Source organism: Aspergillus niger, assembly GCF_000002855.4.
Source record: "Aspergillus niger supercontig An11".
NCBI classification, from domain to species: domain Eukaryota; kingdom Fungi; phylum Ascomycota; class Eurotiomycetes; order Eurotiales; family Aspergillaceae; genus Aspergillus; species Aspergillus niger.
In genome coordinates this window covers 840,451-854,083 of record NT_166526.1, presented here as the reverse complement: position 1 = coordinate 854,083, position 13,633 = coordinate 840,451, and the positions used below count along the sequence as shown (strand labels likewise).

At 47.7% G+C, this 13,633-nt stretch overlaps 5 protein-coding genes and 2 non-coding genes across 7 annotated transcripts; 2 read left to right on the top strand and 5 right to left on the bottom strand.

Annotated features, from left to right (window-relative positions):
* Nucleotides 1–263: 263 nt before the first annotated feature.
* Nucleotides 264–833, bottom strand: An11g03450 (uncharacterized protein; the record flags this gene model as incomplete). Its single annotated transcript, XM_001394307.1, has 3 exons — nt 264–317; nt 380–607; nt 702–833. The coding sequence occupies 3 exons, from the start codon at nt 831–833 to the stop codon at nt 264–266; spliced, it is 414 nt and encodes a 137-aa protein (XP_001394344.1).
* Nucleotides 834–2,071: 1,238 nt separating this feature from the next.
* tRNA-Thr (TGT) lies at nt 2,072–2,154 on the top strand. Its single transcript has one exon. It is a non-coding gene; the product is annotated as a tRNA-Thr (tRNA).
* Nucleotides 2,155–2,697: 543 nt separating this feature from the next.
* An11g03430 (uncharacterized protein) lies at nt 2,698–4,590 on the bottom strand (the record flags this gene model as incomplete). The annotated part of the gene is made up of 7 exons (XM_001394306.3): nt 2,698–3,076; nt 3,133–3,404; nt 3,456–3,700; nt 3,748–3,899; nt 3,951–4,142; nt 4,204–4,333; nt 4,398–4,590. The coding sequence occupies 7 exons, from the start codon at nt 4,588–4,590 to the stop codon at nt 2,698–2,700; spliced, it is 1,563 nt and encodes a 520-aa protein (XP_001394343.3).
* A 1,528-nt stretch (nt 4,591–6,118) lies between these two features.
* Nucleotides 6,119–7,832, bottom strand: An11g03420 (uncharacterized protein; the record flags this gene model as incomplete). Its single annotated transcript, XM_001394305.3, has 3 exons — nt 6,119–7,246; nt 7,291–7,581; nt 7,695–7,832. The coding sequence occupies 3 exons, from the start codon at nt 7,830–7,832 to the stop codon at nt 6,119–6,121; spliced, it is 1,557 nt and encodes a 518-aa protein (XP_001394342.3).
* A 146-nt stretch (nt 7,833–7,978) lies between these two features.
* Nucleotides 7,979–8,058, top strand: tRNA-Pro (CGG). The gene has a single exon. It is a non-coding gene; the product is annotated as a tRNA-Pro (tRNA).
* A 293-nt stretch (nt 8,059–8,351) lies between these two features.
* An11g03400 (uncharacterized protein) lies at nt 8,352–9,836 on the bottom strand (the record flags this gene model as incomplete). The annotated part of the gene is made up of 1 exon (XM_001394304.1): nt 8,352–9,836. The coding sequence occupies one exon, from the start codon at nt 9,834–9,836 to the stop codon at nt 8,352–8,354; it is 1,485 nt and encodes a 494-aa protein (XP_001394341.1).
* Nucleotides 9,837–11,847: 2,011 nt separating this feature from the next.
* An11g03390 (uncharacterized protein) lies at nt 11,848–12,968 on the bottom strand (the record flags this gene model as incomplete). The annotated part of the gene is made up of 3 exons (XM_001394303.1): nt 11,848–12,675; nt 12,726–12,829; nt 12,932–12,968. 3 exons carry the CDS (start codon nt 12,966–12,968, stop codon nt 11,848–11,850), a joined length of 969 nt encoding a protein of 322 aa, XP_001394340.1.
* Nucleotides 12,969–13,633: the final 665 nt, after the last annotated feature.

Below are 13,633 nucleotides of genomic sequence, written 5' to 3'. Positions count from 1 at the left end.
TGAAACCCACACCGTCAGGTAGTCCACCTGTCACAAAAACTTCACTCACACTGAGCATCGTGGACAGGCCTAAACAGATCAATATCATGTAGGTAAGGCAATTCTATATATCGCACTGGATGAGCATATGTGCTCTCCTTCTTTCCTGTACGCGTAGCGATATCGCAAAGTTTCGAGAAAAAGACACCACTATATTTCTGCTCTATCTCCTTCCATCCCATGTACCTCCACGCTACCACATACCTATCCCCACTACTCCAACCTCAAACAATCGTAACATTCGTCACTGCAGTCCCCACCACAAACTCATACGATAGCTACACGCATCAGCAAACCACCATCAAACACTACCAATCCATCTAACAGGAATTGAACTCACCCCAACCAAAAACGGCCTGACAACACCAATCTGCGCAGGCCCCGTCACATCCGGCACCGTGATAGTGAAGTTCTCATACGGGTCAGGAGGTCCGTTGGACTGCGGGTCATAGGGACCGCTGTAGAGGAGGTTTCCGATCTCGGAGTCGGGTTTGGGGCACCCTGAGGAACCAGAGCAGGATTCGATGCCGATGGCGATGCCGATTTCGGCGACATTTTCGCTGAAGACCTATTTCGCGAAAGGGGTTAGTGTGAGAGTGAATCTGGTGTAGTCGTGGGGTAGATCCAAAAGAATATACAGGTGGAGAGTGGGATGGACGTACCGGACGGACAAGCTGCACTGTTACTGTTTCTCCGGCTTGGAGCTCCGTGCCGGCGGCGGGGGAGTTGATGTAGATGCCCTGGGCTAGGGCGGTAGCTGTATAGAGTGCGAGAGAGAGGATAGACTTCATCATGCTGGATGTTTGCTTGGCTAGTTTTGAATAGAAACTCGAATGAGATGCGATCTTGGAAGGTTATGATGGTACCTGAATTCGGCTGGGGAAAAGGGTCTATATATATTCAGAGTCGCTAGTACTAAGTATTTCCCACTGCTTGAATAGAACGACTCATTCAGGGGAACTAGACAGGGAACACACGCTGTAGTACTTGCTTTTTTCAGGCACCTCACTCAGCCACCGTAAATAGGGTCGCGGCATATCGTTGGTAGCGTTCCGCTGCGGCTCCGAGACATCAGGCGTCCCATTCGTATATGCGACCAATAAGAGTGTGTGACATAAGAGTGTTGGGTACATGGAAGTTATTTACATGCTAAGTACTACTTGAGGTTTATTATTAGGACGATATAGTTTATTGGAGCTAGGCTGCGTATAATTTCGCTGGATATAAGGTACTAACTTCCTTGAGTGGTGACCAGCGGACATATCTCCAGACGAGAGAAACGACGAGAGAAAGTAGAGTTGAAAAGGCCGGGGGCATGCCATGATCGACGCCGTGAAATATCTTACATAAATGCGATGAGCTTAGTTCAAAGCTTATATTATGCTAAGTCATATGTCGGCACTTCTCATATGACCTGGCCTGTATGCAAGGCAGCCATCCCGGGACCGTAGTAAGCTGACGGGTAAGACCTATTGTGTGCTGTCCTTGGACCCTGGGTGCAGATTGAACATGCTATTATGGCTCTTAAGTCCAGTTTATTTTGTCAGTCACCGCTTCAAGCCTAAAAGGTGTTGGCGCAGACGAATAAACGCTATTGTGTGTAACATGTCCGAGCTCTTAGTAGAGCCGTAGCCGATGCATTACTGTGCGTTGGATGAAGTCATCTTAAGGGTATGTCGAACCTTCCAGGTTTTGGCTTTCTACCATGGTTGGCTGACATCTATCAAGGCTGATATTCATACCTATATTTGGAGTAAGACATTACGATCCTTCATCGAAGTGGACAACATACCATGAGATAGTAAGACTACACCTTCGAACGCCTAAGCAACAGGATTAGGGTAGAGGTACAGCAGCATGCTAATTTAGCTACTCTTTCTATTGTACTAGTAGTAGGGAAAACAACTCTAACAAAAAATAATGTAACACAATAGCATCAAGTATGTTTTTGGATGAACAACCAGTCGATAACAGGTTAACCACATAATCTTCCCCACATAGACATCTAGTTTGCTTCAGATTTGTAAGAATCGCCCTTATAGCTCAGTGGTAGAGCGCTTGACTTGTATCCTTTACGGTATCAAGAGGTCCGTGGTTCAATCCCGCGTGGGGGCATTCTTTTTTGCCCCGGCTTTTTTTTGCTCCTACCAGATATGTCTTTCTTCATCCCTCCACTTTGTCATTCTCACATAATGTTTAACCTGCTGGTTGCAGCTTGCGTGTAAAGTATATTGCCTGACCTACAAAATTTCTTCAGAGAAACCCTCGCGTCCGTTTTTCAATCATTTCCCCACAAAGCAGCCATTGGCTCGCACGAAGAATGGATCCGGTCGGACCGTTCCGTTGTATCGGAGATCGAATCCGATGGAACCTTAAGGACAACAAGCAGACACTGCATTTAGTTTACTAGCCATCTTGTTCATGCTTGCATTATGTTGTGCAACAGGATGTAGAATACGCGTTCTAACTCGCAGATACATGCGACTGTGTTTATTCGTGGCGTCTCATCATGATTATGGCCAGCCTGACCTGATCGCGTTGAACTGATCCTACTCATCTCGCTATGTACCTCATCCCAGCAAACAGAGAATATTCTCCTCACAACTCGACACATTCCAATATCAACATCTTCCTCTATAATACCAGTCGTCCATATCCTCAGATCCCCAGCTCCTTCGCATGACTCTCCTCCCACGGAAACTCTCTCTCCACTGCCCCCACCAACTTCTCATGCCCCTTACTCCTCGGTTTCAGATCCACCTCGAAAGGAACAGGATGGCTAATAGTCCCTGAAGAAAATTCGACCCGAATCGGAACTTCCTTGCCATCTCGTACCTTCTTCCGAATATCCAGTACCGCAAGTGCCCGCGCGACAGTAAGGAAAATGCTCTTCTCGGCGAGCAAGCGACCAGGACAGATGCGTCTGCCGAATCCAAAGGCGTATAGTCGTGGGTCTGGCTCAGGGGCTGCCCCGAGAAATCGGTCGGGGTTGAATGTCTCGGGGTTGCGGTAGTTGGTTGGGTCGTGGGTGAAGGCCCTGGTTTTGGGTTAGGTATGAGTTGGTGGGTTTGAGGAGGGAAGGGGGACGCATACCAGACGTTGGGAACGATGATGGCACCCTTGGGGATTAGATAGCCGTTGAAGATGTCTTCTTCGCTGGAGGCGTGGGATACGCTGAGAGGGGTGACGGGGTGCCATCTGAACACTTCTTGGACTACGGCGTTGATGTACGGGAGGTCGTTCTGGTCGGAGAGGTCGGGTAGTCGGGAGGTTCCTATAACCTGGTCGATTTCTTCTTTGGCTTTCTTTTGCACGGATGGGTTGAGGGCCATGGCCATAAAGAAGCAGGATAGAGCGGAGACGGTCTATGCGCGGTTAGCGGAGATATGGTGATGATTGTGGTGATCAATACGCACCGTATCAGCACCACCGCCATACAGAGCACCAGCCGAGTATTTGACAACAATCTCCTCTTCAGAGCCTGGAAGGACAGTGTCCTTCTCAAGCAGGCCAGAGACATACGATGGCTGGTGGACACCTCGGGCCATTTGGTTCTTCACGAAGTCGTATGTTTTGTCGTGCATGATAGTCAGTCTCTCTTTGTATTCCTTGGCTATCTGATTTTCCTTTCCTCCAGGCAACCAAGTGGGAAGGTATTTCACTGCAAAGTCAGCGTCCAAATCATCCAAGGGAGGTTAGCAGACTTACAGAAAGGAACAAAGTTAACCAGCCAGGCTCCTGGGAGAACTATCTGAGAAAAGTCATCCATGGCCTTGTCGACCAGGTCCACCAGGGGATCTCGCGCATTTGGCTCAATGGTGTATCCGTATCCGATCCGAAGGATGATTGCTCCGGCCTCTCTATGGGACGATTAGGCATAGAGCAACTTTGTTGCAAGCTGCAGGACTTACTTGCGAAGATGATCAATCAAGTCGTTCGGTGACCGAATAACGCGCAGAAGAAACCGGGTAACTTCTTTATCCACGATTCCATCGAATTTAGCTACTGCGTTGGCCGAGCCGAGTTCGCGGTACGTGGCTTTCCGATAGGCGCGGAATCGGTTGTTATAGGGGAGAAGGCCTAATGTCTTGTCCCATCCCGACCTAGGGGTGCAGATTAGTATATTGTGTCACTTGTAACGAGTGAGATTAGTGTGGAACTAACAGATCTGCGATGGGAAGATGGGGTCGGGAGGAGTGTTTTGCAGAACGCTTCTCCAACATCTCCAGTGCCATGTCGGGATCATTAAGAACAACGAGAGTCTGTCCAAATATAGTGACGGAGCTGATTGGGCCTAGAGTCGAAGGTTATTATAATGGAAGATGCCGTTCTAAAGGTAGGATAAAAGGGGGATATACCATATTTTTCCTTATGATCCAGCCAATGCTGCCAATCCTTGGAACCGGGAGGTGGGAGATCATTGAGATTGCCGATAACAGGTTTTGGAGGAGGCCCTGGGGGCAGTGGTGCTGATGTCTTCTTAGGTCCAAGAAAGACATAGAGAACGTAAATTGATGCAAGTCCGACAAGAAGGCTAGCTATGGACAACATGGTTGTGGTCCAAAGCTATAGCTGTGAAGGTTGGAGAAGAAGAGGAGAGAGGAACCACGGAGTGGGAGATGCATTGAGAACATGTTTCTGCAGCGATGGTTGAAGCTGAAGGCGAAGCAGGGCAACCAGGCGGGGAAAATGGGGACAATCTTCTAGTTCTTGCTGCTGCATGTCCAACACAATTTCTGCAGGGAGGGATTGGACGCTCGGGATTTAAATGAGCCACTACCGAGATAGCGCCCTGAGCTACTGCAACTTGAGTGAAACAATGGCCCCGGGATTATCATCCCTCGACATGCCATTGGTGGCAGGGGGGTCGGTCTTCAGCCATCTCTCTCAGGTGGCGTTCGATTCTTCAGCTTAACTGGGAATGTCGGGCTTTGAAATCAATACGGAGTACGAGTCAGGATTCGTGCATACCCAGAAATCTTACATGAATAAATAAATAAATAAATAGATTAAAAACCCCTAAAAAGCCGTACTGGAAGATAAGATTGCCATTCCCAACGCCTGGCAGTTAGATAGGAGATGTGAGGTCAAAGCGTCGGTTGATCGTTGCCATCTCTGTTACTTGGCTGGAGGGGGGAAAGAGCAACAGACGTGATGGCCAACGTGATCTGGCCAAACGAGATATCTGGTTTACCAACTGATTAGGCCATTCTAGCATATCTCCTAAGCGGGGCAATGTACCAAATGAGGAAGATACGAAGCCAAATCAAGCAAATGGGTGGGGCAAACAGAAAGCTCTCTCTTATCATGTCTGATTGTTACACGGTGTCTTACTGCCTGTTTTTAAAAGGTTTGATATGCTCCACCATGTTTTAATCTCCCCTGGCGATATCTCACTGAGGCAGGCATTTGGCTCAGGATTTCAGTACTCCCAGGTCTCACCTAGAGATCTATTTGACCAGGCTGACCATTCATAAACTCCGAGAACGGCAATTATTGGTGGTCACGCGTGCTATAATAAAAATGAATAACAATTCGATATCCCGCCCCAGATATAGCAAGGAAGATATGGGAATTTGCGCAAGCCATCAGAGTCCACCTAACCCAGACAAGAAAAATGCAGGCCATCAACTACGGTTATGAACCTACTACCTTCTTTGATATCATCAACTAATTACGTTGAGACATAATTGGAATCATGGAAATAGTAATAGGAGGTTACATGGATACATCGCATCGTGATGGAACGTTGGGGATTTTCTGTTGGATCGTTGTTTGTTCTTTTGTCTTTCGTATTCTATCAGTTGGTGTTTGTCAATAGGAAAACACTTTTGTCGAGGATGTAACTCCGAAATATAAACTGCAAAATAATAGCCCAAACCACCTTTTTGTGAGCATTCTAGCATGCACCGCTGAAGAACCAAGCAAAAAACTTAAATAAGACATGAGCGAATATTAGTCAGAAAAACATTCGCAAATCTGACCAATATTGTAATCAATACCATGCATAACAGCAACATCAATTATGCCAACCACATCTTGTACCCCAGAAGTAGAGTATAAATTAGAGGACTCTACTTCAGAGGTAATCAGAGACTTGTACACTATCTGTTATAAGAAATTTCAGTGTCTCAAAGTCATCCAGATCATTCCATCCTCCTCTCGTAAACTCCGCCCATATCTTCAAGTACTCAGGCTGCTCGAGACAAAACATAACGACATCCTTCGTGGCAACTGCATCTTCCAACGCGCTGTGCCCATTTGATCCACCTTGGATAAACCTGTCAAGGAAAACACACGACAGCGTCTTCAACGACCAAGTCCTCCGAAACCGCTGGGTTTCCCACCTAGGTCTAAACACAGCTTCCGCTGTCAGGATAGTCGAATCGACTATCCTAGGATGTATTATCCCCAGGCAATTGAGATCATGCTTAATATCGTGCCCAATAAGCACGGTATCACTATCGATAAAGTCCCATAGGGCGCGCCTCGCTCCCATCCACCCTCGTAGGGTGTCGCCGTTGGCTACGGCCTTTTTCATAGCTTTGAGCGTAATCCCACTGTAGCGGGTGCACCAGTTGAATATTCTCCTTTGGGGATCAACATAACTGTTGATGAGGACTTCACCGGTTATAAAGTCCACTGCGGCGAGGTAGGCGATGACTCTCCGGCCCTTTTCTGCTTGCACCATTTCGCAGTCGATGACTACTGCGCCTCTGGCTTTGCGATGGCCAGATTTTCCATGTTGGTGATGATGATGGGGACCGGGTGTGCGCTTGAACAGGTCCAAGCGGATAATCCCCTTCCATTGAGGGCTGTCTGATTTTGGGCATGGGGATGTGATGAAGCCCTCAGTCCTCAGACGAGCCGGTGAGTGGCATTTTGCCTGAAGCCTTTTCAGTAAGGCTTTCTGGTCGATGACTTCTGAAGCACTCTCACTACTCTTCTCCTCTAGTGAAAGTGTCGACATTGCTGTCGGTAGTGTATCATTTGTAGAAAAAGAAGAGGATAAAGAAAGCTCCGGTGTTATTGCTGCTGAAGAAGAGTAACTCATTTTGGTAGTAGAAGATGAAGTCGTCGTTCTTGGGCTCTGCAGACCACGATGCTGGCTGTGCACGACTTCAGAATGTTGGATTAGGGTAGAGAGATCTGCAGAGGTTGATCGCAGACCTCGTCTGGGATTATATGTCCGAGCACTCTCTGATGTCTACAAAGCTGCTTCATCTTCTTGAATGCATTCGCCTGGCATACTGGGTAGGAGTAAACGGTATGTGCCGATCGCAGCGCTGTCTCGGGGTTGAGTGACAGCTGTGCACATGGGAAGCCGTGAATATCACTGGAAGTATCGATATTCGTGCACTTGGTGAAGGTTAATGAGGGCTCATGGGAATTGAGTAGTACAGGATTTTCAACTGAAAAGTATTGGTTGAGGAGAGCTGTTGGCGTGCAGTTAATTACCGATAACAGCTTTGGTGAATGTCTCATGTTGCCGCGAGACGTGAATCGACCCCAAGGCCAGAATGCACACTCAACCATGTCATTCTGCCATAATGAAGAGAAAATTACACCATACATTGCACGTGTAATGGTCATCTAGAACGTCACCTTGACTGATACTTTCATCATATGCCATAAATAAGACAACGGCAACTTACTACCCTACCCACTAAAGGAACGTAGTTGCTGTAGCTGGAAATGTATTCCGACATCGTGTCGCGCATATTGTCGGAAAATAATACGATGTACGCATCTGACAAGAGTTTACCCTCAGATTGATTCCTACCCTTGGGCATAGTTTCTGGGTGATCAGGGCTGTCCACGCCAAAGATCACTCAGTTATTTACCCGTTTTTGTCTATTGCTGCCAGGCAAGCTTCACAGTACTAACTGCTTTCTGAATCTGCCTATAAAGCATACCTAGCTTATAAATTTTCAAATCAGCCCGGATGGTCTAGTGGTATGATTCCTGCTTCGGGATTTGAAATGCAGGAGGCCCCGCGTTCGAATCGCGGTTCGGGCCCGATCTTTTTGCTTTTTTTGCACTCACCCCACGGTTTTCCTTTCGGAAGGGATCCCGTTATTTTGGTTGGGAAATACTGGTAAGCGAAAAAAAAAAAAAAAAAATATACTTCGAAGACAGTTGATACGTGGTGCAATGTGGTTGCACCATAGTCAAGGGCATCTTGAGGTTAGCGAGAGGTAGTGCCCAGGTACGATCAATGAAGGGTAAGGCAAGATAACAGAAAAAAGGCAATATCAAGGATTCCTTGGGTTTATGCGTACAAGTAATATTGTCCAAGCACTAAAACCTAGTTAGGGAAGTCCATAATGTTCCTGGTCAAATACAAGAAACGAAGTGAATCCATGTGTTCCCTGCGGTGCACCCTGATTATCTGTGTTGAATTGAAATCCCTTCTGGATGTCACGAGCGTCAAACTCACGCCTGTGAACAAAGACACCTCTTGTACACAAATAGTAATCTGTATTACTCGGGTCACTGCGGTCATCTTTGTCCTCAGCAGGCCTTAGATTCAGGGTCCGTCCTTCCCCAGAAATACTCGCTAAAACAACTCTCGTCAAAGACGGCATCTTCCTTATCTCCTCAAAGACAGGCTGCCAAGCTCCAGAGACAAGGTTTACTTTCTCAAGCCCCAGTAGTTCGATATCGGGATGTTTGCGTAGAAAGCATTGCAGCGAGTCTGAAGTAGCGTAGATGCCGAGCAGACGGAGCCTTTTCAGCTGTGGAAGATGGACCTTGCTAGCAATTTCTTCAAACAGCCGATGGTATAGACTGACGTCCCCAATCACGGTACAACGAAGTCTGAGGGTCAAGGCTTCCAGATTCGGCATTTTCTGCAGCAATCGGGCGACGCCGGGATAGTTGTCCTCGGAGTTCACTTCGGGTTCAAGACTCGCAAGAAGAGTTCCTGGGCTCAGTCCGTGCCAGCTTCGGCGGGTTTCAAGCTCCCATATTTCTATATCGCCTCTCCGCTTTGATAGCCTTTCTCGGTCGGTATCTATTCGTGTTGATAGGTCTATTGAAAAGTTTTTGATCGACTGGCCGGAGGCGAAAGTACAAGCGGCTGGGTCGAGTGTACGCATATGGGTGGTTATTTCGTTGGATGGAATGGCAGAGCGTATTGGGTTCCGGAATATAGTGAGGCTATTGACTGAAATGGTACTTTCTGCAATAGCAGACATGGCTATGTGGTAGACTTGGGTTGCTTTAAGCCAAATGGCGTGCCAGTCACCTCGGGACCTGAAGACCTCGGGACGTGGTGAATGAGTAACTTTGGCTTCCATAGAAACCCAATCAAGTCTTCCAAAGTTATTTAAAATGGCTGCGAGAGTCGACACGATGTGATTTTCTTGTTTGAGCTGGTGTTTTGAAGACTGTTCCTCCAGCCATGCTAGATCTGCCTCCGCTTGGACCACTTCATCCGGTGTGCAATCCCTTGCTGCTATCCATAAAGTACCATTTTCATCTTCACATCGACTGGTCCTGAGAACTCTCTGGAGGAGAGAAGAGTCGTAGACCGCTGCGACTATGGTCAGATCCTTGACAGCTGGGCGCAGGATGGCATGGCAGGAGAGAGCACCGAGAGACTCCAGGCTCTGTGGTGTCAGATCAGTAGATTGGTGCCGCATGAATGATTTGAAGCGTGGACCCAAGCATAGTCCACTCCATGTTCTGTCGGTTAATCGGAGGGATTTGATGGTTTCCAGATCGAGATACTCGAGGATTTCGTCCACAACGACAATCGGGAGATACACGTTTTCCTTTGCGATAGAGCCCATGATGCCGAATATATGGTCGAGACGTTTACATGAGCTCTGATTCTTATGGAGGGGAGAATTGGAGCTCTTGTGAGCCCTGGTTTTGATGGCAGTGTCTGCCATCTCCCTCACAATCGTGAAGTGACGTGACCTTGGAGGTGAATAATAATAGAAGCTACTTTGTAGTCAATTGCTGGTGTTACAATCCCCTCTTTCAACAAATGATCCAGCACTGACAGGAAGCAAACCTCGCGTGGTGGTATCAATACATCATGTGATTAGCCTGGCTATGGAGCAAAGTAGACGGCATCTGATTCCTAAGTATGGATAGGCACAGTCGGTACACTATCCCTTCCAGTAACCTTCGAATCCGTTTGTAGAGCACAGTGTGAGATTTCGAGATGGCGAGTGAAGGAGAAATGAAAGAGCCAGCAGAGGGGAGTCGCTTTCCAATCAATGAGACAGGAAGAACCCGATATTTCTTTGTCTTCGAAACACCGACCAAAACTAACTTTACTCTACCAACATTGAGAGAGTCTATCCCAGCTATATCGGCACGTTGCAACCAGGACGTCGAATCGGCATGTTGCGTCGGGTAGGGTTGGTGAAACGGTGTGATATCCGTTGGTGGGACAGAGTAACATCGCCCGTTGATTTTTATTGGGTTGACCCAACCAGCCAAGAGAAGTGTTCCTGGACTTAGACTTGAGCCTCGCAATTCTTGCTGTCATACTCTGATCGATTTCCTTACCTACCTGATGCAGTATATTCTCCGGGACTAATATTCTGGTCTTGGATATAGGGTTAGCTTATCCCGGCTTTCGCCCTTGGAAAGCTGCAGCGGATCTTATCACCAATAGCCAAATTATAAATACATATGTCCCCCAATACTGACCGAAAATATTCCAGCCACGTGGCTCACGGAGGAAAAATTAGAAAAAATAAAAAAAAAGAACAAAAAAATAATAATAAAGACTCTCCTCCATAACTCCCATCTTCGTTAAGTCAACCAGAAACCTGAACAAACCTTGTTACTAGTTCCTTGACGGCAGTAACCTAATATCGTTGAAGGAATGACCCCGCATAGTTCATCCATTTACGCTTTTTAATCTGAGTCTTTTTTCAGCATACTACTTGCAGATCATTCGCGCTCTCCTTTATTCTTGCCGCCGGTATAACTCTCACATAATATTGCTAAACTATACGACAAGTTCCCATCACAATGAAGCACCAAGCCTGTCCGCAACCTTCCTATTTGGCGATGGGTGAATATAGTTTTAGACCAGCTCCCGAGACCGAAATGTTCCGTATACTCCAACCTGGCCATATCGAGACCCAATCGATGTAGCCTGCTAGTGGACGCAATCGCAGCCCCGAAGATCCTTCAGCGCGACCAGCTGAACAGCTATACAATGATCATTGGCTGACAATAAGTCTTATCGAAGACAGCAACCCACCCGTATGCACTGCAACCAGTCAGAATGTACTAATTAAGTCTAGAGTGGGACGCAGTATGCCGTCCTACACGATCTATAACCATCGAACCGAGATCGACAAGATCTACACTATCTGTGGCATGGCACAGCTGAACATTCAGCACGCGCATATTTATTTCGTGGCGAAGCTGCAAAAGCCCCTCTCTCTATCCCTTGTTACGACTTTATACAATCGAGCGTCAGAAGAAGGTCAAAAAGTTATTGCACTAGGATAGGGGGTATTGAATGTCAGCATACAAAGGACCCGTGTGAAATCAAGGTAGAATAAACATTATATCTTCAAGTATTGGAACCTGCAACGTGCTAATCATTCAGTTCCCATTCTCGTATCTGTCCATTAGATGGCGCAAAGCCGTTGCTAACCAGCGGTGATCGACGCGAATACCTGGTCGTGACTGCTATTTCCGATAATTGAGCGCTCTTGCATCATTGACTTCCGACAGCAAAGACATCCAGCTTTGTTGCGGTCATGCATGGCGCGACACTATTCAAAAAGTCTCTGTGGAGTCCACTCTCCTGGTGCCACTTCAAGGGTATCAAGTATTGTGAGTGGTGGAGATAGCAGAAACGGGGCTGTGCTGACCCGTAGGTTTAGGTTGTGCAGGTGTGGAGTCCAGCTCTTGAACTGAACCAGGCAGCTCAACAGGCGTCTGTGGTGTCACTGCTATAGACGGTGACCCAGCGGAAAATAGCTCTGATGTCGGTGCCTCGTGGACTTCGCTAGGCGTCACAGGCGACACCGCAGCAACTCGTTCAGCCACCTCGGACGACGGTGACTGCGGTGGCATGGCAACGGTAACTTCCGCGGGTGGCTCTTTCGGTGCCTGCTCACAATCGATGTTTGTCCTAGGAGCATGAAACACATCGGCCTGCAACGCTTGCATAAGCCTGTTGGCCTCGTCAGGCGGAGGGATGTCGCCGCTCAGCAACTCTTGTGCCTTGACAATATCCCCATACAGTTTCCGATTGACGAGCCTGTTTTCAATTATCATGCCCAATTCTGCACTCACGCCTCCAAAAAGGCCCCTGGTTTGCGCGAACGAGAATATTCCCATGACACCACCAGTGCTTGCGACGCTCGCAATTTCTCCACTGCGTCCGACTGGTCCCACTGCCAGTGAGAGATTGAGACCCAGAGTTAAGCTTCCCAGCTTTGCAAACGTTTGCACTGCATGATCGCTCTGCAGAATGAACACGAAATCTGTTAATTCGACACCAATCTGTCCACCGAAGCCACCTCCCACGGACGCGATAGCTGAGGGGGCGGACCAGGATCCATCCGGTAGACGTGCAACGAGGATACCAGAACCAAGGCGCACCGACCCTAGAAAGGCGGCTTTGGCAACTGTGAGGATGGCGAGGCCCTTTGATTGTGAGTCAAGGTTGTAGCAACGAATATATGTTCAGAGCATACCTTGGCGCTGGCGAGTACTTTTCGTGGGATGGTGCGCCCCGGGCTATTGAAGGCATCAGGATCTGTGAAAGAGTTGATAATCTGAGCTGCTTTGTCGCATTCGCCTGTTTTTTGATGAAGCTTATGTTAGTGTTGAGTTACGCGATAAACGCTGCATTGTAGATGGTCATAAAGCCAGGACGGTCTACATCGACGACCATACGTACTTCGCAACGATGAGGGGAATGGGTTGTGAACAGGCATCGTGAAAATGAATGAATTCTACAACCAAGTGATTGGGAACAACTGATTGTTGAGGAGAAACAATTCAGAGTCTGTGGCATTTTTTAGAAAGAAGATGGGTCGAGGCTGATCCAGGGGACGCGTTGGGGGCCAAAGCTTGGCCCAAAGCAGTAAGAAGCGTTTCGGGCCCGGCCCCAAGGGTCTTTCTTACCAGATTCACTCTAGCCTGCATCCTTCGCCTCGTTTTTGACGGGATCAGGCTGTTAGTCTGTCTCTGGCCTCGTGTTGTGAAACCGTCGTAAAAGAGGGATCTACACTCTCTTTGTCTTCTAACCAGGCACAGCCACATGGTTCTACACCGCTCGCTTTATCAGTTCTTGACATGCCATCTCCAGCTTCAGCTTCAGCTTCGTTCTAGACTTCTGACAACTCGAATCTGTAAGGTGCACTAATGATCCATGGCCCAAAATACTAAATCATGATATATCGTACCATAACTCGGAAATGAAAACAATCTCAACCAAATGATACCCGGCCCAAATGAACAGAACAATATATACTATATTCCCGAAACGAGAAACAAGATTGAGCGACGGTAGCGGCAGAAACAATCATTACTATGCGAGCGATCACAACTGGCACATAATACTGCCCGACCGGCGAGCGTGGATTAGCCCCGCGAACAA